General features: G+C 37.7%; 1 protein-coding gene across 2 annotated transcripts in view; it reads left to right on the top strand.

Annotated features, from left to right (window-relative positions):
* Window positions 1-22,622, top strand: part of MAN2A1 (mannosidase alpha class 2A member 1) — a 129,573-nt gene that overhangs the window by 38,061 nt on the left and 68,890 nt on the right. For both annotated transcript variants that reach the window (XM_049795609.1, XM_049795610.1), the window contains exons 4-9: window positions 2,251-2,422; window positions 4,155-4,282; window positions 5,837-6,010; window positions 8,383-8,569; window positions 16,514-16,691; window positions 20,777-20,979. In XM_049795609.1, the coding sequence (XP_049651566.1) occupies window positions 2,251-2,422; window positions 4,155-4,282; window positions 5,837-6,010; window positions 8,383-8,569; window positions 16,514-16,691; window positions 20,777-20,979 (1,042 nt within the window). The remainder of the gene's footprint in view (window positions 1-2,250; window positions 2,423-4,154; window positions 4,283-5,836; window positions 6,011-8,382; window positions 8,570-16,513; window positions 16,692-20,776; window positions 20,980-22,622) is intronic.

Genomic DNA, 22,622 nt, shown 5'->3' with positions numbered 1-22,622 from the left:
AAAGAATGTGTATATTGTCAAACTACATTAACTCTGCATTTCTACCTAAGATGCTGTTCGGTCCCAGTCGGTGGGCTTGGGGGAGGTGATCTTTTAGATAGTCCATTGCCACATGAAGGAGTCACAAAAGTGACTCATGAGGGACAGCGTAAATTTTAACACTCCGTTTTCCTTGGCAAATCCCAGGGCAGGAGTTACGACAATGGCTCCTAAATGCTCGAAATGTGTTATAAGTCAACGTCAAATAAAACATAAATGTGGCTAAATTTGGCGTAGCAGATATTTCAGATAAGAAACTTGACACCATAGTAAAGTATTCCTAACAGCAAGGTAGGAGGAAGAAAAGAGGTAAGAGAGAGAATAAAGAGAAAAAAGGAGAGGCAAGTATCACCACCCTTGTATCCAGCGAAGGAGTCTCAGTAGTAGCTGTCTGGATTCCTCAGGCAGCGGGGGCACCTCTGGGGTTGGTCTCCACCCCCCACCCCATCCCCCTTTATACCCTCATCCAAGAGCCCTTCCTGCATGCGTTGTGGGGTTTTCTCGAAAGTTATTGGGGGGCTGGGGGCGGTGTGGGGGTGTGTCGCTGATGCCCCGTTATTCCATTTAACTTGTTTACACAAGTGCTGTGGTAAGGGCCCATGGCAAAAATCTGAACCTGTGACAAAACGTCCGAAGTGCAACCGCTAGAAAACTTCCTAGAAACAGTTCGCTACCCCACCTTTGCTGGGCATGTCCTGTTTTGGCTGCTTGCAGCTACCTGCTTTGTTGTTTGAGACAAAACGGCTGCCAGTCTCTCACTGTCTCTCGGTCCTTCATAGATGAATGTAATTTATTTTTTAGCCTTAAAATATTTATGAATTAATATTGACTCTATTCAATAATATAGTGGTTTTCTTTTATTGGACTTAAAAATTATTTTTTTAATACTAAAATTTTCTGCATTTATATATCTGACTCGAAACAATATTACTTAATTCCAGAACAGCCTAATCCTGTATCTTCTTATAAGCAGACTGGCATTGTGCTAGAATGGCAGTGCCTCTGCAGAACAGAACTAGTAAATCGGAGTGGAGTCACTAAATTGTATTTGCCTGGAGTACAATCCTCACATTGTGTGGCAGCTTTCAGGAAATCTTAAAATGCGGATGCATTCATAACATAATTCATAACATCACTTGCATTCTTCAGTAGTTACTCTGTTGTATATGATACTTCCTAAAACTCTACTGCTGAGTCATTTTTGGAAGCACTTAAATGAAAGTGCTCATATATGACAAGAGCTGGTATGAAGAGTAGGAATATACCACTTTTGTATTAAGTAGACAGGTTTATCTTCTGCTTTTTCCCAGTTACAATTACAAAAAGAACAGACCCCTTCCAGGTTCTGGGAAGGAAGATGCATGGTTCTCATGCAAGGTTTTAGGAAGAGGTTAAAGAATTTCATGGAAGACTCTGCACTGTGAGGTCTGAGTATGTGGTTTAATTTGGTTTTTCGTTTACTCTGCATCTCACTGATATCTTTTCTAATGAGGGATGCAGCTACAACATATTTCTTTTCTCAGTCATTGCTAACAAACCTCTCATTCATAAACGTTGCTGAACATGTGGTGCAGGGCTTAATGCTGCTTTGTTTGTCCCCCTTCTTTACCGTCAATGTCTGTGGGATACCATTAGTGGCTCTTAATTGTCTCCTCAGGCAGTAGGTGTAAGATGCTGCTAGTAAGGATTTTCATGCAGTTGTTTTACATAAAGTAGGGTGATGGGGTGCTTTATGACTTGAAAGAAGATATAAGATATTGAGTGGAGGATTAGGGGGTGTTGGGTGTGTGTGTGTTGGGAATAGAGCTTCAGCTGGGAAGATGATCTTGTAGTAGATGCTACAGTCCTGATGTGAGAGTTGAGGAAACCTAATGGAAGTTATCAAAGAAGATCAATTTGCAGATATGTACATCTTCCTTTTCAACTACTTAATTGGTGCTTAAATAAAAAAAAATTCCACCATTTTTTAAATCTGTGTATTCTGTTCAAAGTAGAAAGCCTAATATTCCATATATTTGTATGTTCAGGAAATAAAACATCTAAACTTTGTGAAAAGAAACTCCTGGAGAGTTTAGCACTTCAAACTATCCACAGCATGTAGTGTCAACTTTTAAAGAAAATGCTTCACTTAACTTTTTAGAGGGAGTGGGAAGAAGGCAGCTCTCTAACACTGTTGAAAGCACCTTAAATTTCATATTTCCCTTTTCTTAGGTTGGCTGAAGACTTTTGATGATTACTTCAGAGATCAGACACAGCATATCTTAAATAATATGGTTATAAAACTGCAAGAAGACAACCGAAGAAAATTTATGTGGTCTGAGATTTCTTACTTTTCAAAATGGTGGGATGGAATAGATAGCCAAAAAAAGGATGCCGTTAAAAGGTTTGAACACTGATCTATTTATTTTCTTCCATGTGGCATGTTCTGAGAGTTTGTATATTTGGCTACACTGTAAACTTGAGATTTCACTTGTTGCTATGCAGAATTGCTAGAATAATTGACTACTCAAGTCCTGATTTTCTGGGCTTGGTTCATTATTTTTTTTCCGTTGCAAAATAAAAATCCGCTTAGAGGAGTAAAGGTGAATTACTGAGTTGCTGAAAAAATTGGTTAAAAGTTTCAGTGTACTACAATGAAGATGTCATTCAAATTGCAATAGAGTTGTGATTATAAGCTTTATTTGAAGTCACATTGAAGTATTGACATTGGAATAAAAATAATCTTTCATATTAGCTAATTATATATGCTAATGTTTTCTTCAGTTATAACACAATTATGAAATGAATTTTTTTGTTTTTGAATATGTGTATTTTTTATAAACATGCAGCTGCTTAAACGGTAAGGTAGTACATAATCTACACCCTTGCTCTTAGTTCTTTTTAAAATAATAAGTCAAAATGTAATACAGAAGTAAAAGGATTCCCTAGACATTGAGACAAGAAAGCATGCTGCTTGGATAAACTTGAAGTGAGGTTCTAGCTTGGAGTTTTAAAAAAGTTTGTTTTTTTTTTTTTTTTTTTTTTTTTGGTTTGGTTTGGTTTTTTAGTTAGCTTTAAGACAGGGTCCAACAGTTCTTAGCTCATCTCTGTGAAGCCCTCCTTCTCATGTCCCCCTTCAAGATGCATGGGTTGCAGTATATGTTAAGGCTATGAGGCCCTCACAGCTGCAAAGGTTAGGTAATGCTGGAAATCTTGGGAATGACATAGAAAATTATCTATTTAAAAATTTATATACAATGCATGAGTATTATAGCACAGCTGTTGATTTTTGAGATTAAAAAGATCCCTTGGAACACAATAAACTGTAAATGATAGTCACTAGGGAACGGGATTCTTTCTTCAGGGGAATCGGGTATTTAAACTGGTGTAAGACTTAGAGAAGCTGCACTGGAGATTATTTTTGCTGTATGTTTTTCATTGATTTTGTGAGCATTATCTATAATGTGACTAAGTTTTGATAAACTTAATACATTTCTTTCTTGAATTCATTAAACTGTTATATGCTAGTGTACAGTGTAAGTGCTGAAATTATTTAACTGTAGGGACCACCTGATGCTGGAAGCATGATCATTATATTCACTGATATGTTAATAGAGAGACTGGACCATCCTGGGATCTGTTTCAAGAAGGCATTTTAATCAGTGAGATGGTCTCAAGTCTTTATAGATACAATAAACTTCAAAGCTCTATCACCCCTCTAAAACAACAAAAGCAATGGTAGATCAAAGACAGGGAGGTATTAGTAGTGCTTGAAATGTGCAATGTCTAGGCATCTCACTCAGCTGGCCTTCAGTATTGTGGAACACACACTTTTATTTTTGTAATCCATGCAGGAACTAGGCTTCTCCCTGATTTAAAAAAAATAAATCAAGGTTTATGGCACATGTAGTAGAGTTGGTAGTTTTCATTGCACAGAGGCATTAAAAATTTCACTGTTCATCTATTCATTCTTTCCCTGTTTGATTAAAGAAACGTAGTCCAGTGATGGAAGCAGCACAAGGAATTCAGCTTTTGATATCGTGTCCCTGGTAAACACTTATTGGGTATTCAGAAATTGATTTTTAAGAGTGTATTTTCATATACAAGATTCTGAACACAGTTTACGTATTTTTCAGATTAATAAAAGATGGACAATTTGAAATAGTAACAGGAGGATGGGTCATGCCTGATGAAGCCTCTCCTCATTATTTTGCTTTAATTGACCAACTGATAGAAGGACATCAATGGCTAGAAAAGAACCTTGGTATGTAGCTTGATCTAAAATTTAACTGTGTTAATACAGGAAGTAAATTAGAAAATACTTTTGGTTTTGTACTTCTGAGGTGCTTAGAAGGCTCTCTTTACTCTGCTTTCCTGAAACATTAAATCAGCCACTTACTGGACGCTATAGGATTGAGTTAAGTATTTGCAATTAGTGTTTGCAGATAGAAGTTCCTGGATGAAGTGTATTTAAACAATTTTATGTCATAACATTTTGTCTTGATCAATGAAAGATGTGTATAGTATATTAGCATAACAAAATGTAACATTAGAGCATGCTGAATTGTAGATCATGTGTCTCTGGTATCACAGTTTCCTATTGCTATTTCTGTCTTTTGAAAATCACGACAAAGGCCTTAAAATGACTTAAAAATTTATATTCCTGTTGTGTTTGGATCTATTCTGTAGGCTGCGTATTCATTAGGTTCTCTTATGCAAGTCTTTCAAAAAAGTAAATGTGAAATCTAGTAGTAGTTGTTGTAGCAGTAGTAGTAGTAATAAAACTTAAATGCATTGTAATGTTAGAATTGTTCATATTTCACAAAAAAAAAAGAAAAGGCTGACACATCCACTTTTGAAACTTTGAGGAATTATTGACTGCAGTAATATTGGCTGAACTGTTTTGGTGGCTTTGGGAGGATTTTTTTGTTTAGTTCTGTAAGTAGAGATAATGCTCTATAAGTAGAGATAACCCTTTCTACATAGAAAATATTTCTACAGTGCTTTTAATATCAAGTTAACATTACTTCATCCAATTAACTGAAATTATTTTGAAAAGCTGTTTCACCATGTTTTTCTTAGATTGCAATTTCCATAAACACAGCTTGACACAATTAAGTGATAGGGGGAGGGAAGGCCTAATAAAAGGGTAATGCATTCCCTGCTGTTTTTTTGGTAAGACAGTAAAAATGTGCCTAAGGAATTACGTTGAAGATTCAGTTAAACAAGAGTTAGATACAGCTTCTTTATTTGCTAGTATGAAGTTCAGTGAAAAGACAGTATTAATCGACATGATTCTAATGATTGCTAACCAAATAAATAAAAAGAAAAGTTAGTTCCAAAGCCAACAAAGGTTAACATTATTTAAATTACAGTGAAAATTCAACAAGCCACAGCATCATTCCATCTCCAACTGTTCATTTTTTTCAGCTTTCCTTTCCAATTATGTCTAAACTACTTAAAGTGAAAAAAGAATATGTTTCATTGTAATTCCATGTAAAGATGTTTGACACACAATTGAGATAGTGTAACAATGTAAAATACCAATCTCGGGTTTTTTATGTAGTTGGAATGCCTTGTCTCCAAGACATTTGATTTTTTTTTTGTGTGTGTTAATTGTTTGTCTGTTTAATTCTAGCTTGTTAATTCCAGGGCGTGTTCTGCAGGAGGCTTAATACTCAGCTATATATATATATATATGTATTTCTATATCTTCTTGGAAATTTTATCTTTAGTGCTTTGATTTAAATTATATTGGTGTAGCTTTCTTTGAGTGAGAAATAAAACTTCCCTTTTTACTTTTTTCTTTTGTCAACAGGAGTAAAACCAAAGTCTGGTTGGGCAATTGATCCTTTTGGGCATTCACCAACAATGGCCTACCTTCTGAAACGCACAGGATTTTCCAATATGCTTATACAAAGAGTTCATTACTCAGTTAAAAAACATTTTGCAATGCAGAAGACACTGGAATTTTTTTGGAGACAGAACTGGGGTATGGTTTTTTTCCCTTTATGTCAATTTATTTTGTTAATTTACACAGATAAAATATGGCGAGAACTTGAATAAATACTGTGGAAATCTTTACAGAACAGATTAATTAGAGAAGTCTAGACTTGAAAATGTTAGGTTTGCAGTTCTGTTAAAAAAAGTCATCGAGGGTAAGTTTTGGGGATTTTTTTTTTTTTTTTTTTACTTAGTAACAGGAAATGTGAGTACCTGTGTCTTAGGAAAGGGGTTAAATATAAAAACTGTATTATTGATATTTTAGCTCTGATATTCCTGTTTCTTCACTTTCATTTGTGCTTTTACTTTACCTTATTTCCCTTCTCCTGCATTCCTTACAAGTATATATAAAAAAAGTAAATGGGGTAGAGTATTCTTTTTCCTTTTCTCATGTCTTTGTTTTCTTCTTCCCACTCCTACTATGTGGAAATAAAGTGGAGGAGGAGGAACATTTCTCTTGGAGAGAAACAAAAAATAAAAAATGCCAAAAGTGAATATTTGAAGATGGAGAGGTCTGTCTTGTTTATATTCTTACTAAGGGAGAAACTTCCAAGCAACCAGTTTTCCTCAGCTGCTGTGACAAATTAGTGTCATTAGGTACAGTAGTTTTCTGTGGACCTGAAATTTGCAGGTTATCATTAGACAGAAAAATAAATTAAAAACATTTCATCCTTTTAATTTGCAATGAAATTCTCATCAAAAACCTTACTCTTAGAATAAATATAATTGCTTTTTGATATTGTTTATACAATATGGAGTATGAAAGTTTTCTTCAGTAATGTAGTGATTATACTTTAGCAAACTGATGTGTCTGTAAATGAATGTACATTTCTGTATGAATATTTCATTTTGCTTTGTACTGTACCAGCATTACAATAAGGTCTATGATGAAAATATATAGTTGAGGTTTTGGTCTTTCTGTTTTTTAAAGTAAGCTAATATGTTACTACTTTATCAATATGACGTCAAACAAACATATGTAGAACTTAGTGTTGAAAGGTGGTGGTGATTTTGAAGCTTTTTAGTTCCTCTGTGTTTTTACTTGGAAATTGTAGGAAGGAGAGTATTCAGAGTAAGCAATCTTCTGCACAAGTAAACGACTTTAGGAAAACACACCACTGTGCAAGAATTTGTCAGATACTGACACTTCAGAGATTTTTCTTGGACTGCTGGTGTATACCACTCAGTGTACGCAATCATTAATTGACAGGCATTTTTCCTTAATGGTTGCATACATAAATCACATGTATGATATGGTCTGGTGTTTGGGCTTCAAAAGAAGGCTTTTCAAAACAGATTACATATGAAGGATTACTGCATGCTCAGCTGGCATAATATGTAGACGTGGTACCTGCGATAAAGAGAACTCTGGTAGCTGAAAAGTAAATGCATATATTTATGGAATATTACCTTTATAGTAATAAGTAAGTAGTAGTAAAATAGGGGGTTTTAAACAAAAGGTCTAAATTGGAACTGTGAAGACTTACGCTGTTAAGGTTCTGCAGTATTTTCACATGTGTTGTTGACATACTTAGGAGCCAGGTTCTGTGGCACATCCATAACATTAATCCCTTTTTTTCAATGTAAAATGACTTTAAGTCGTCAGTGCTGGAAATATGCAATCAGCATTTAGGGGTTTTACCAGATGACTAAACTTACGGTTCTCTTAAGTTCTATGAGAACTTCAGGTTCTCTTTAAAGATAAATTTTGAAACACTTGACAAAGGTGTGTGTAGATCTCTGCTCCTGGTGGGTTAAGCTTTAGGGAGTGGACTGACTGGATGGAAAAGCTAGGATTGCAAAGATGGTCTCAGAAGGGCATAGAATTCCATGTACAAGCACACAGAATCTATCTACAAGTACGCAGAAACATGCTGTTTATGTACTAAAGTTATGTGTTAAAGAAATTAAGATATTGCTAAAGCCAACCAATTCAAATGTTGTGCTAATGAGGTAATGACAGCAGGGTGGTAATTTGTTGTTTTTTGTTGGGGTTTTTTTGGGGGGTGGGGTGGTTTTGATTCACTCAAAGTATAAAAATTTGTTTTGTTCACCTCTAAAATTCTGGAAATAATGAGGTTTATATGGGTTAAAAAAAAACCCTAACATTTTGCTTCTGTCTTTCCCAATCAGCTGGTGCTTAATTGGAACATTCCAATCTTGGTTGAACCTCTCTTTTTTAGCCTCTTTATACGTAAGGTACATACAAAAGTAGACTCCAGGTATGGATATTCAAAGCAAGGAATTGTCTTGATCTGATTTTTTTAGTACAATTCTTGGATTAAGAACATGGAACTGGTTTAGTTTTGGCAAATCTGAGAGCATTTATTTTAAAGGTGTGCTCTATGTATTTAATTCCAGATTTGGGATCCAGTACAGATATCCTTTGTCATATGATGCCTTTCTATAGCTATGATGTTCCTCATACTTGTGGTCCAGATCCAAAAATCTGCTGCCAGTTTGATTTCAAACGTCTTCCTGGAGGAAGAGTAAGCTGTCCATGGAGAGTTCCACCAGAAGCCATTCATGCTGGAAATGTTCAACACAGGTACAGTTTTTACATATTCTGCAAGGGAATAACTTTTTTAAAAAAATAATTATGCTGGTCAAAGATGATATCTAACATAGGTTGGTGAATTTATATAGTTCTTAAAATACAATTGTTTTAGGAAAATAATACCTATTACTTAACCCAGTGTTTGCTTATAAGTTCAGAACTTGATTTACAGTGAAATTTGAAGATAGGTTATAATTAAGGAAGATGCATTAATTTTTTTTTCTTTTTAATTCATGATACATGAGTGTATTACTATCTCTGAATGATAGGCAGACTGTAGTAATCTGGTTATAGTCATGTTACTGGTTTACTGTAATTTTTGTGAATTTTATGAATATACAGTGATCTGTCTCCTGCCAGTGGAAGACTTCAGGGACAGCATGGTGTAGTATGCTGTAACTGCAAATGGCGAGATATTTTCCGTGGCATATCCTTGCAAAACGTGGCAATCTGTGGCCTAGGTTTCCTGAAGTGGACACTTCAAGTGATTCTAAGTCCATGTCTTTACATGTCCGGGGAGGGGGGGGGAAATCATATTAACCTCAATTCTGTTTTTCAAATAGAAACACTGAGTTGGTTTGCCATGGGTAAGAATCAAGTTTACAGTTTTACAAAACTACTTTTCAATTTTGGGAAGAAGGGGGAAATAAAAAATAAAAAAGGGAAGATAGACCTACTAAAATGTTTTCCAGAAAAAGATTGTATTGTATGGTCCTGTTACTATCTTCAGGCCTTCAAACCATCCCCAAGTTCAAGAGTTAGAAATTTAGGTAGGTGTTTACAATTGTTGCAAATTGCTGAGTATAACAAATATATTAAGGATAGAAGGGTGCCTTTTTGGTTCTAGTCTTCATGCTGAAGTTTTGAAGTGATGATGTGATGGTGATGCATTGGTTGTCTGCATGTCAAGTCTGGATGTCCTTTTTCTGAGTATGAATTTTGACAAGCATCATGAAAACTTCACTTTGTCAGTAAAGTTCAATTAACAAAATTTTAGCAAAGATAAAATAAAACAATACATCGCAATTGTCATATTTTAAGTTAGAAATTAGAATGATGATAGGAGAGTCATTTCCTTGAAAAGTGGAAAAATGGAAGCTGAAGGTGACAGAAGAACAGTAGAGATAGCTAATAGAAGTATCATTGTGATACTTTCAGTGCTGATGGATGTGAAAGAAAGCTCATGTGTCTTTAAATCAAAGTTGTGAAAAGAAAAATCTTGAATATGTATCCCAATTAGCTGAGAGAAATATTTGTAGAAGAGTAAGAGCTTGTTTAACAAATACCTGGAACATATAGGCTATAATATAATGTAGAGAGCCTGCTCAGAATGCTTTTTAAGGTTTTTGGTTTTTAATTAGCCTTTGCATAATGATCTAAATTAGACCTTGTCAAAGAAACGGTTCTTTCACCATGTCAAATGAAATAAAAAAATAAAGAAATGGGCAGGTATGTAGTGAATGTATGATCAAGTTGAAGAGATCATCATCTCAATATGGTCTCTGAAACTTAATCTTTTGCATCAGTTTTTGGTAGATAAAAGCAGTTTTTGTGTCTAACAGAGTTGAAACAGCAGTATGGTAGATAATACCTATGGGAAAAGTAAAACTAACACAGGGTCTTTGAGTTGGGACCCTGGATTATTTACATTTGGAACACCAGAAGGAACAGAGGAACCATACTTTGAGAGTGCAGTTTGAAATAAATCCACTAAAACGTAGGAAGTACTGTTTTGCTGGAGAATGCTAAAAACACTACTCATGTTTTATGGCAAAGAAAAGGTTGGAATATAGTAGGCAACCAAAAACTTCTCTGATATGACCTCTGTTACAACACAAGTTTTACAGTGGTTATGATGAGAAGTACGAGATCCAGAAGTAATTGGAATACTTATCTTTACGTCATAAGCTTTCCAGGGTTAAAGGTTTGTGGCACACTAATTAATCTGTCTCTCATCTCTGCTTGCTTTGTTTTTTAAGGCTGGAAAAATACAGGAAATTACACTACATGGATGTGAAAAAAAGTATTTGATACACACTTGATGGATTTAGAGACAAGGTTTAGATCACTGACCTTTCTTCAATGCTAAAGCTGCAACAAAACAAGTTGAACATAGATCTTGAATACTCAGCTGGGACAGTTGCTTTTGATTTCGATACTATTATGGCCATACATATATACTGAAGAAATATTTAATTGAAAACTTAAGATGAGTAGCTGTTGGATTTATCATTGCCTTGCCACTTTAATTGGGATTTGGTAACAAAGAATGAAACAGCAGCCTAATTGAAAGCCTGTACTTGTTTAATTACACTTCCTGACCACTTAGGTTAAGGGTTGCTGTTGCACTTGCCCTAATTTGCAATGTCATTCTTATCCATATGTTTGGATACTGAAGTTCTAGCTTTTCACACTAGCAAGAAAAACCAGCTGGTTTGTTTTTGGTTGTTTGGGTTTTTTTTCCTTGAATGGGAATAAGTTGTTTTGTTAAGAGGAAGCATAGAATCATAGAATCATTTAGCTTGGAAAAGACCTTTAAGATCATCGAGTCCAACCATCAACCATGCCCACTAAACCCTGTCCTGATGTGCCTTGTCTACATGCTTTTTGAATATCTCCAGGGATGGTGACTCCACCACTCCCTGGGTAGGACATTCCAATGTTTGACAATCCTCTCAGTAAAAATTTTTTTCCTAATATATAACCTAAATCTCCCTTGCCTCAACTTGAGCCCATTTCCTCTTGTCCTATCTCCAGCCACCTGACAGAAGAGACGAGCACCCACCTCACTACAACCTCCTTTCAGGTAGTTGTAGAGAGCAATAAGGTCTCCCCTCATCCTCCTCTCTTCTAGACTAAACAGCCCCAGTTCCTTCAGGTGCTTCTCATAAGACTTGTGCTCCAGGCCCCTCACCCACTCGGTTGCCCTCCTCTGAACGCGCTCCAGCACCTCAATGTCTTGTAGTGAGGGGCCTAAAACTGAACACAGCACTCGAGGTGCGGCCTCACCAGTGCTGAGTACAGGGGAACAACCACCTCCCTGCTCCTGCTGGCCACACTATTTCTGATACAGGCCAGGATGCTGTTGGCCTTCTTGGCCACCTGGGCACACATTCAGCCAGCTGTCAACCAGCACCCCCATGTCTTTCTCTGCCGGGCAGCTTTCCGGCCACTCTTCCCCAAGCCTGTAGCACTGCATGGGGTTGCCGTGACCGAAGTGGAGGACCTGGCACTTGGCCTTACTGAACTTCATACGACTGGCCTCAGCTCATCGATCCAGCCTGTCTAGATCTCTTTGTAGACCCTCTCTACCCTCAAGTAGATCGACCCTCCCTCCCAGCTTGGTGTCGTCTGCAAACTTGCTGAGGGTGCACTCAATCCCCTCATCCAAATCATCGATAAAGATATTAAACAGAACAGGGCCCACCACTGAGCCCTGGGGAACACCATTTGTGACCTGCCGCCAACAGTATTTAACTCCATTCACCACAACCCTCTGGGCTCGTCCATCCAGCTGTTTTTTCACCTAGTGAAGAATGCACCCATACAGGCCATGAGATGCCAGTTTCTCAAGGAGTATGCCATGAGAGACAGTGTCAAAGGCCTTGCTGAAGTTGAGGTAGATAACATCCACAACCTTTCCCTCATCCACTAGGCGGGTCACCTGGTCATAAAAGGAGATCAGGTTGGTCAAGCAGGACCTGTCTTTCATAAACTCATGCTGACTGGGCCTGATCCCCTTCTTATCCTGGACTTGCCATGTGAGTGCTCTTAAGACAAACCGTTCCATAATCTTCCCTGGTACTGAGGTCAAGCTGACAGGCCTGTAGTTCCCCGGATCCTCCCTCTGACCCGTCTTGTAAACGGGTGTCACATTGGGAAGCCTCCAGTCCTCTGGGACTTCCCCCGTTGACCAGGAACGCTGATAGATCTTAAAGAGTGGCTTGGCAAGGACCTCTGCCAGTTCCCTCAGTACTGTTGTATGGATCCCATCAGGTCCCATAGATTTCTGAGTGTCCAGGTGGCGTAGTAGGTCCCTAACTATTTCCTCCTCGATTAAGGGGGTTATTTTATGCTCTTTGTCCTTACCTTCTAGCTCAAGGGGTGGAGTACCCTGGGGATAACTGGGCTCACTATTAAAGACTGAGGCAAAGAAGGCATTAAGTACCTCGGCCTTTTCCTCATCACTGGTTGCTACATTCCCTTCTGTATCCCTTAAAGGAAAGATGTTCTCCTTGGGATTCTTTTTACTGTTAACATATTTGTAAAAACATTTTTCGTTGTCCCTTATGATAGTGGCCAGATTTAGTTCTAGTTGAGCTTTTGCCTTTCTAATTTTCTCTCTGTATAATCTAACAAGATCCCTGTACTCCTCCCAAGTTGCCCGCCCTTTCCTCCATAGATGATAAACTCTTCTTTTTTTCTTGAGTCCTAGCTCAAGAAAGCTCCCCATTCAGCCAGGCCAGTCGTTTTCCTCAGCGGTTCAACTTGCAGCACATGGGAATAGCCTGGTCCTGAGCCATTAAGATTTCCTTCTTAAAGAATGCCCATCCCTCCTGGACCCCTTTGCCCTTCAGGACTGTCTCCCAAGGGACTCTCTCAACCAGTGCCTTGAAGAGGCCAAAGTTAGCCCTCCGGAAGCCCAGAGCGGTGGTTTGGCTGACCACCTTCCTTGTCTCACCAAGAATTGAAAATTCTACCATTTCATGGTCGCTAAGCCCAAGACGGCCTCCGACCATCACACCTCCTACCAGTCCTTCCCTGTTCGTAAACAGCAGATCTAGCAAGGCTCCTCCTCCCCTGGTTGGCTCACCCACCACCTGTGTCAGGAAGTTATCTTCCACACACTCCAGGAACCTCCTAGATTGTTCACTCACTGCTGTTTTGTATTTCCAGCAGATGTCTGGAAAGTTAAAGTCCCCCACAAGGACAAGGGCGCATGATTCTGAGACTACTGCCAGCATAGCTTGTTTTGTATATGTCTCTGTCTCCCATGCATGGAAGTAGGAAAGAATCTGTACTGCAAGGTATGCGCATCAGAGAAGGAGTAGAAAACAGACTTTCCACTTCACTCCCTACTGTTCAAGAATCCAATTTTACCCTTCGGCTTTTTTCTTTTTATTGTTGGTCATATTGCACAATGTGCAACTGGTGTGCAGAATTACATTGCTGACGTGGCATTGGTTGTTAATGTTTGTGATTGCCAGCCTCAAGAATCTGAGATCATGCTCTTAGGAAGGTCTGCATATAGCTATCTCCTCCACAAAATTACCTGAATAGAAAATTGCCTATCCATCAAATGGTTTTGTTTTCTAGTTGTGAGAATTGAGCAAAAAGTGAGTCCGTAATGCTTCATGTGCTGTATGGGCTGAAGTAGTAGGGACTGTGAAGCTATGACCACTGTCAAACCTGACACATAGGACTTGCTATGGTTGCTGCAAAATTTCTTGTGATTCCCACAGACTCTAGGTGGTGACTGCTCCTCCTGCTTTGACGTAGGAAGGGGCAAAACTAGCCACATTAATTGTTTTGATATGTTTTAGCCAAATACTTGGAATTTTTGTGGCAAAAGAACACACTTGTGATATGAAGGGTTTTTTTTCATTTGTGAAGCATCTTAAGCATTCAGTGATAATCTGAAAGGTTCCGAAAGAAAGGTGAAAAATATCATTGGTGCTGTTACTCATAATGCTGATATACTTCAGTGTTGCCAACGAAGAACACAGTTAGGGTTGCTCTGAATACTGAGAACTACATAATGCGTCTTGTGTACAATTCCAAGAACTTTTGATTGTATAAACCAAATTTTGGGTTTTTTTTGGAAGACATTAAAATGAAATTGCTGCTGGTACGCTATATCCATAATTGCAGTGGTACAAAAAGTTTTTCATGACTGATCTCTTGGTTTTCAAATTTTCATTCAGGTAGGCAGGATAAACTTGTATCAAAATGTGTCTAATACTGTCTTGCTGGGTACCAGAGGAGGGAAGCATTGGTGAGACTCAGTGTAATCTTTTCTTTTCTTTTTTTTTTTTTTCTCCAGAAGTATTTTTCATCTTCAGCAAATTCTGTCTGGGGCTTTCTGCTGACTCTTTCTCACTCCTGTATGAAATAGTGATTTAGAAAGTTATATGAAACTAGAGGATATACCTGACTTGAGACATCTAATTTTTCTTTGGTGTTTTTGCAATTGAAACTGTTTTGCAGTAGAGGAAGATCCTGCTGCCCCTTAAAAACACCTAATAATCCTAGAGTTATGAGTACTTTGAAGAGAGGGAGAACAGTAACACTGATGAATTTTGCAGTAGATTTGAAAAGAAACTAAAGGAGGACTTTGAAGAGAGATGTCACAGTCAAATATCCTGTTAACTGTGACCTTTCCTGAAGTCCTGTATTTTTCAAGAGGTTCTAAAATAAAATATGTCTCCAACTGTAGACTGCATGTGGAAAATTTGAGTTAGGCTGACTTTTTAGAAGGTAGAATTACAAAGTCTTGTGTTGTGCCAGTTGTTCTGTTAGGAGAGGAGGTCTTTATGTTTAAAACGACAACCTGTTGAAAGTCATGGAAAATACTGATTCAAGCATAAATACATGGTAATCTGAACTATAAATCAAGCTATAGACAGGGGCCAAGGGACCGAAGCCACCAGTTAGGTCTATTCTAGTCTCGGCAGAACTATGTAGATTATTAACTAAAGATGTTGTGCCCCCTTTCTCCCTCCAGAATACAGACAGATCTTGTGTTTACTCAATACTTTTATAATCTGATAGACAAATAAACTCTGACTTGCTGGTCAAAGAAATACGGGTTTCAAATATATTGGACTAGATTCAATTCTCACATAAATGTTGATCTAACAAATCTTCAAGAGTATGAGATGAAAGTTGATTAAACTACCTATTAAAAAGACTTGTAGAAACAAAAAGCTCACTGGAATCACTTTTTTGCTGCTATTTTCTCTTTAAAACTTTGTCATTTGTACTTCTGTTTTCTTAAATATGTTACTATAGTTTATACTCCCTACTAACATTATTTCCATAACTTCAATTAGAGAGGAACAGCATCTGAAGATCTTGATAGTGATGGGGAGGGGTGGGGAGTGGGGAGAATGGACCCTTTCAGTAACCCAGACATCAGACTTGTAACTTGTAACATACTGCAGCTTAATGAACTGATACTTTACCCACCAAAGAGTTAGTAGGTGCCAAAGGATAATTTTAGTGCCTTTTTTCTGTATATGCAAGTGTGGGGGTTTTGTTAGTTATTTTTAAAGGCCAAAAGCAGAAAAGCAGTGGGTTTAATTTTTCAGGGCATGTGTTTAAAGCTTAAGAGGGCTGGTTCTAAGACAAGTAAGAAACTGGCTGAAGGGGGAACAGTGATTGTTGGTAGTGAACTTCCTCCAGAATGTGTGTGGTTTTTTGTTTTGGTTTGTTTTTTTTTGCGAGGCTGGAATTCCTCAAAGATTAATATATGGGCAGTTTTTCTGTCAAGGACATGAAGATAGGAAGCGAATTATCCAAGGGAATTACCAGAGGGGATGAGAAGAGCTTGCTTATTATTGTAAATAAGGGCTGGAGAGGATTAGGATTGTTATCTAAATATAAAGCAGGTAAACATAATTTAAACTGAAGGTTAGTTTTGGCACAGGAACAAATTGATGCAGACTGGCCTATTGTTTGAGATGGAGCTTGATAAGCTTATTGGAGGATTTAATTAGCATAGTGTTTGCAACAATAGTAAGTTGAATGCGGTGTCCCAGTGGTGGGAATTGCATCCAGCTTGTTGTTACAAAATGAGACAGCTGAGTTTTGTATGTCTTGTTTAGGCTCACCCTAATGCACAACTTGATATCTAAGATTTTTTTCGTCAAATGCTGACTTTTATTTTTCTGTTTTCTACATTGCTTTTCCCACCTCCCCCTGCCCCCCCTCAAGGGCTTGGATGATTTTAGATCAATACAGAAAGAAGTCAAAGCTTTTCCGTACTAAAGTTCTGTTGGCTCCACTAGGGGATGATTTCCGCTATGCTGAGAGCTCAGAATGGGATCAACAGTACCAGAATTATCAGAAGCTGTTTGATTATATGAATTCTCATCCTGAGTGGCATGTTAAGGTAAATACAACACTTTTTCTGGTTTGTGGAGAAAACAGTATTTCTCAGTATTTTGAGATTCTTCATGGAAAAAAGTTGTGGTTTGTTTCTGGTTTTGTTTTTGTTGTTTTTTGTGTTTTTTTTTTTTTATTTAAACTGTGGAGTTTTGTTTATTATTTAACAGCAGATTGGTTTATCTTGGCAGATTACATTTTTTTAAACTTTACCACCTCCTCTCCCTCCAAACCAGAAACTTTGCTATTAATAATATCTGCTTGAAAACTATAAATAGTATCCAAAATAGATCATTTTAGAGAACAGCTATTAGGTTTGCTTGTTTTCTTAGTACTCTTGTTTTCACAGGCTTCAGTCATTGTTATTTCAGGCTCGCAGGTTTTGTTGTTTAAAATATTGTATTTTCATATTAGAAGTTCAAGCAAATTTTGTTGCTTTGCTTGGGTCCTCTTGGTTTTATATGCCAAAACAAACACAAAGAGGCGTCATTGCTAGCACATGTTGTTGAATACAATAAAATCTAAGAGATGGACCTGGCTACAAAAGGAGTGAATATACTAACACAATTATCAGATGAGATATCACTTTAAATCATTAATTATGTTTGAGTGTTAATATACATGTTGATACATCCTAATGTTTAAGCTGAGTACTTCAGACACTTCTTGTACTGTTCTCTGTACTCAGACAAGTTTTCATCATCTTTCAGCATGGAAATAAGAAATAGGGGACAACAAACTTGTTTTTTCTTGGGTATCACATGAGAAAGCACTATTGTTGCTTTCATATTTAGACTTTTTAAACCTGGTCTGGTCTCTTTCATACGGTTTTTTTGTGTGTGCATCTTCCCCCCCCCCCCCCCCCCCCCCCCCCCCCCCCCCGCCCTTTTCTGAGACCTCCCACCCATTCTTCTAACTGCAGATTTGAGTACTGCCTATAGTGTGTTAGTTCTTCCTGCTGACTTCTGGACTTGTGTTCTGCATAAGAAAGATGATCTCTTGGGATCACAGCTTGTTTGAGAGCTGGATTTTGCATGTTTCTTATGGGATGTGGGTGACATGATGTATGTGAATGCCTGCTGTGTCTTAGTGGGGGGAGACAGACCTGCAGAATACTCTTTTACATCTTTTAAATCTACAGCCCATCTTTTAAATCTAAAGCTTGCTGCTATCACCAGCTTTACTCCCCTCAAAAAGGGATATAGCGTGCAGGTAGTTACTCTTTGGTTACTAACAGCAGCATACTTTCTATAGTCTTCATTCCTACTAACCTGGGCCGGATGATTTCTGCTCTGGGACAAAATCTGAAGGTTCTAATTCGAAGGTCATTCTTCAAGGACCACTCCTGTCCTGAGGCATCTGCAAGTTCCTTATCTGAAAGGTTCTGCTCAGCCCATTGTCAAGGACTCTAGAAGTCTAATTCATTAGCCCTGGCTTGCCCACCTGGATTAAAGCCTTGGGAATCACACTAGCCCTTGGGGCCCTTGTAGAAGTATCCAACCCTTTTTCTGCTTCTTAATACCCAGATAAAAAGATATGCCATCCTCTCATTCAGCTACTTTGTGCCTAGGGTTCTTTGCTCAGCTGGAGCACTGTTGGCACTGGAGTGTGTCTCCTTTTCATTTTAGTTAGTTGGGGTTTTTTTTTTTTCCCTCTGTTTTTTAGGTTTTGGGTTTGGGTTTTTTTTGTTGCTTTTTTTTTCTTTTCTTTTTTTTTTTTTTTTTTTTTTTTAAACTGATGTCATTTATCCTTGGAAATATGGGCTTAGGTGAAGAACTTTCGCACTCTGCTGCACTTTCCACAGTGGACTCTAACTCCCCAGGCAAGTAGGGGGTCATGCTCAGCTTCCTAAGAACCTAGATTATATAAAGAAAGAGTTCACATTTCTTCCTTAAGTGCTGAGATGCCTAGGATATTACTACTTACACAAGGGACTGCCTACTCTGCCTTTCTGATCTTATTAGAGATTTACCCTTTCAGATAAATTTGAGATGTTTTTCTGGTGGTGTCTGTTAGCATTGAGATTCTCATGCCAGCAACTATTCTACGGTCCTAAAAGTATGTGGCAGATTACTGTAAAAGATATCTGTTTTGCTCTCAGGGAGTTTAACCTCCCATTTGGAGATCGCCTTTACATCTATTATGCATAAATTAAGCTGAGACTTTTTTTATGCCAGTAGAAGAGTCTACCAGCTTATTTCACTGTTTCCACTCACCTGACATTAGAATGAGTTTTCTTCAACTTTGCTGGTTCCTCTGGTGACGTTTTCTTCCTCTGATGTAACCCAGCATACAGAAGGGAGGTCATCTATACCTGATTTCTCTTGGTCTGCTGGTTTTTTTTTTCTTCTGAATTCTGTCTTGTAGGTGTCTGTGATAGTGAGGGAAAAGGCCAAGTGTCCTAGAAGTGCCTGGTAAGGCAGGGATCACTAATATTGGGATTTCTGTGGCAATATGTCTCTTTCTCTGCTTTACTGCCATTCAAAGTGGCAAGCTATCATACCATAACCACTTAAAATACTTGGATCTTCTGAATGATTTTGAAGAGTGAATACTGTTTGATTTGTTTTTTTAAATGTTCAAATAGCATATCTTCATTGTCACAATAGTAGTCCTTATATTCCAAGTCACTTTTAAAAGATTTTTACTAAAAACTTTTCTGGTGTTGCAAATTGTAACATTTTAATTTGTATGCTTGTTAAAAATAAATTTTAGAAAGTGACTTAATTTAAATTTCAAGAATTATCATTATAGTTTATTGTGAGGATACTTGTGGTAATGTGATCTTCTGTGCTGTTCCCATGTTCATTAATTGTTTTTCCACTCTCATTCAAAGTCCAGTTTGCCATCTATGTCTTCTTTAACATCTCTCAGTGCTGGCAACATTGACATCAGTCCCTCTCCATTTTTTATTCCCCCCTTTTTTTGTACACCTCAGGCTTGAGGGTACTGTCTTGTACCCTGTATCCTGTAAAAGGCTGTTATTGCCTTATTTGTCTGAGCATTTTTAAAAATGACCAGAAGATGAGGAATTTTTTTTAACTCCCCCACGTTACATTTCTAAACACAGTTTCTTTGTAAATAGTTTTGAAAAACCAGCTTCTGAAAGCAAATGCTATTTTTTTTGATCAACTGTCATCTTGGGTTAAGCACATGTTGGAGATCTGGAGCAAAACAGAGTTAATTTGGAAAATGCAAGGTTAAGACAGCTATGTTTTTGTTGCATTCCAGTTTCTTACTTAGTCCAGACATCTACTTAAATAATATTGAGATATTACTTAACTCATATATTAGAGACTTACTCATAAGACATGAAGAATGCTTTGCTTATTTGTTGGGATTTAGTTTGTACTTTAAATAATGATTTATACTTTAAAAAAAAGTGTTTGATATTTCATAAATCATAGGATCAGGGAATGATTTAGCTTGGAAGGGACCTTTAAAGGTCATCTAGTCCAACCCCCACTGCAATGAGCAGAGACATCTTCAACTAGATCAGGTTGCTCAGTGCTCCATCCAACCTGACCTTGAATGTTTCCAGGGATGGGGCATCTACAGCCTCTCTGGGCAACCTGTTCCAATGTTTCACCACCCTTATCATAAAAAATTTCTTCCTTATGTCTAGTCTGAATCTACCCTCTTTCCGTTTAAAACCATTACCCCTTGTCCTGTCACTATAGGTCCTATTAAAAAGTCTGTCCCCCTTATAAGCCCCCTTTAAGTACTGAAAGGCTGCTATAAGGTCTCCCTGGAGCCTTGCCTTCTCCAGGCTGAAGAACCGCAACTCTCTCAGCCTTTCTTCATAGCAGAGGTGTTCCATTCCTCTGATCACTTTTGTAGCCCCCCTCTGGACCCACTCCAACAGCTCCATGTCTTTCTTGTACTGAGTTGAAATGAAGTTGAAGTGCTTTTGGAAGACCTGTTCAGCTTGTCTGAAAAGTGTGTGTATCTTTAGGATAGTATTTCTGCTAAAATTCTGCTGGAAGACTGGTGTATTTCTGAAATGTATATGAAACCATTCATATTCATTCTCTTCGTATGTCTAAATAAAGAAAATGGACCTATGTTATAGTAACTTTAATTTTCATTCAGGCCCAGTTTGGAACTTTGTCAGATTACTTTGAAGCTCTGCGCAAAGAAAGCAATTTGGGTGAAAAGAGGAGCAATTCATTTTTCCCTGTTTTAAGTGGAGACTTCTTCACCTATGCAGACAGAGATCATCATTACTGGAGTGGATACTTTACATCGCGACCCTTCTATAAACGACTGGATAGAGTCCTGGAATCCTACTTACGGTAAATACTGCCATCCAGTAAATTCATAACACATGTCTTGGCACACGGGAGAGATGAATGTATAAGTACTCTAAATCTGTTGGACAGATGGAAAAGTGATTTTGAAATGCACATTTTAAGTTTACTTACAATAAAGGTAGCCTAAACGGCGCCCAAATATAGTTCTTGGTGTAGTTGTTGGTGTAGCAGTTTTTTTAGTAAATTCACAGAAATACAATTATATCTTTTCCATTAAAACAAATAAGTTGTTTAAAATAGTAGTCAAGTGATCAACAAGTCCTGATTCCATGAAAGTAGCAGGTAGTATGCTTTTTATTTCTGTATTGCATTTGGGTACCTGTCAGATCAACCTATCATATACTGTGAACTCTTTCAGAGAGAAATACAAATGCGTGAATTTTACAAGGGTTGTTAGAGGCAGTTGAGAAGTAGTCAGGAATATTGTGTGCCAAGTGATGTCAGATTATAAGGTACTGCTCTGCTGAAAAGTGTTTACATCTTCTTTAAAGAAAAAGTATTGCTGAATTTTGGTAATGGGGTATTTTAGTGGTTCTCCCTTGTAGCAGCTGTAGATAAGACACGTTGTAAAGTGATTTAACTGTATTTTAAGGCTCCAGAAAGAAATCTGGGATGGATGCCTATGATACAAACCCTGGACAGTTCATCTATTGTCAAAACTTGGAAACTCTGTTTCCAAAAGATTGTTCTTCCAAGGATCCTTGGTCAAAGGACACTTTTTGTCTTCTGGAGGGACCCTTTAAAATATACCTATTGTAGTGCTTCTACATGCTGTTCAGACCTTTTTGTGCTGGAGAGCTTCTGTAATAATGAGAAATTCATCCTTAAGGATTTCTTGCCAATTTTTTTTGTGTCATAATGGCTGCTGCAGTAGTGGAGGGAGCAAGAGAGGTGTGGAAAGTAGCATTTTGGGAGCATGGAAAGTAGTGTTTTGGAGGCAGATACAAGTATGTTTCAGAAGAAAAACTTCCATATCTAGCAGAATTTTGTTTTCCTTCTTCCAAGGATCAAGTCTTTACTCTGGTAAAGTAGACTTGGGACACAGCTAAGCTAGTCTGTGATCCCTAGTATGTTTTTCCTGTGATGAAAGTGGCTTTTTCTAGCCTTCTCTCTGCAGTCTAAGAATACAGAGTAAGAGACCTAAGGAAATCAAGAAAATTAGTGAATAAGAAATGAAAGCAATAGAAAGACTAAGAACTGTTTAAGGAGAAGTGAGATCTAGGGCCTGAGAATAGAAGGGTGTTAGGGAAGAGGCAATGTAACATCACTTTGAAGGTATTGCATTGACCAGCAAGGAAAAAAGTTTCACAAATGGGAAAGCAGGGAGGAAGGAAGCCAAAGACTGTCAGGAAGGAGAAGAAGATGGAAGCTGAGAGGAATGACAAAAAGCAAGGCTAGGATGCCTTTGGCAGAAGAATGTAAAAATAATATAGTAAGAAGAGGTTATTAGAAGAGTGACTTCCGCAGTGTTTTAATCAGAACTTTGGAATGTTACAAGTGTTAACTTATGTACAAACCCAAGAATGTTAGAATAGAAAGAGGGCATTTGTAAGGCTAACAATAATTGGGAAGTTTGACAACTATTCAGAAATAGTTTACAGATAGAGCATCAAGCATCACTAGGA

The sequence above is a fragment of the Accipiter gentilis genome, chromosome Z, assembly GCF_929443795.1.
Source record: "Accipiter gentilis chromosome Z, bAccGen1.1, whole genome shotgun sequence".
Taxonomy (NCBI): Eukaryota; Metazoa; Chordata; class Aves; order Accipitriformes; family Accipitridae; genus Astur; species Astur gentilis.
Note: the sequence above shows the minus strand (reverse complement) of the source record. Positions and strands in the feature narration are given on the sequence as shown.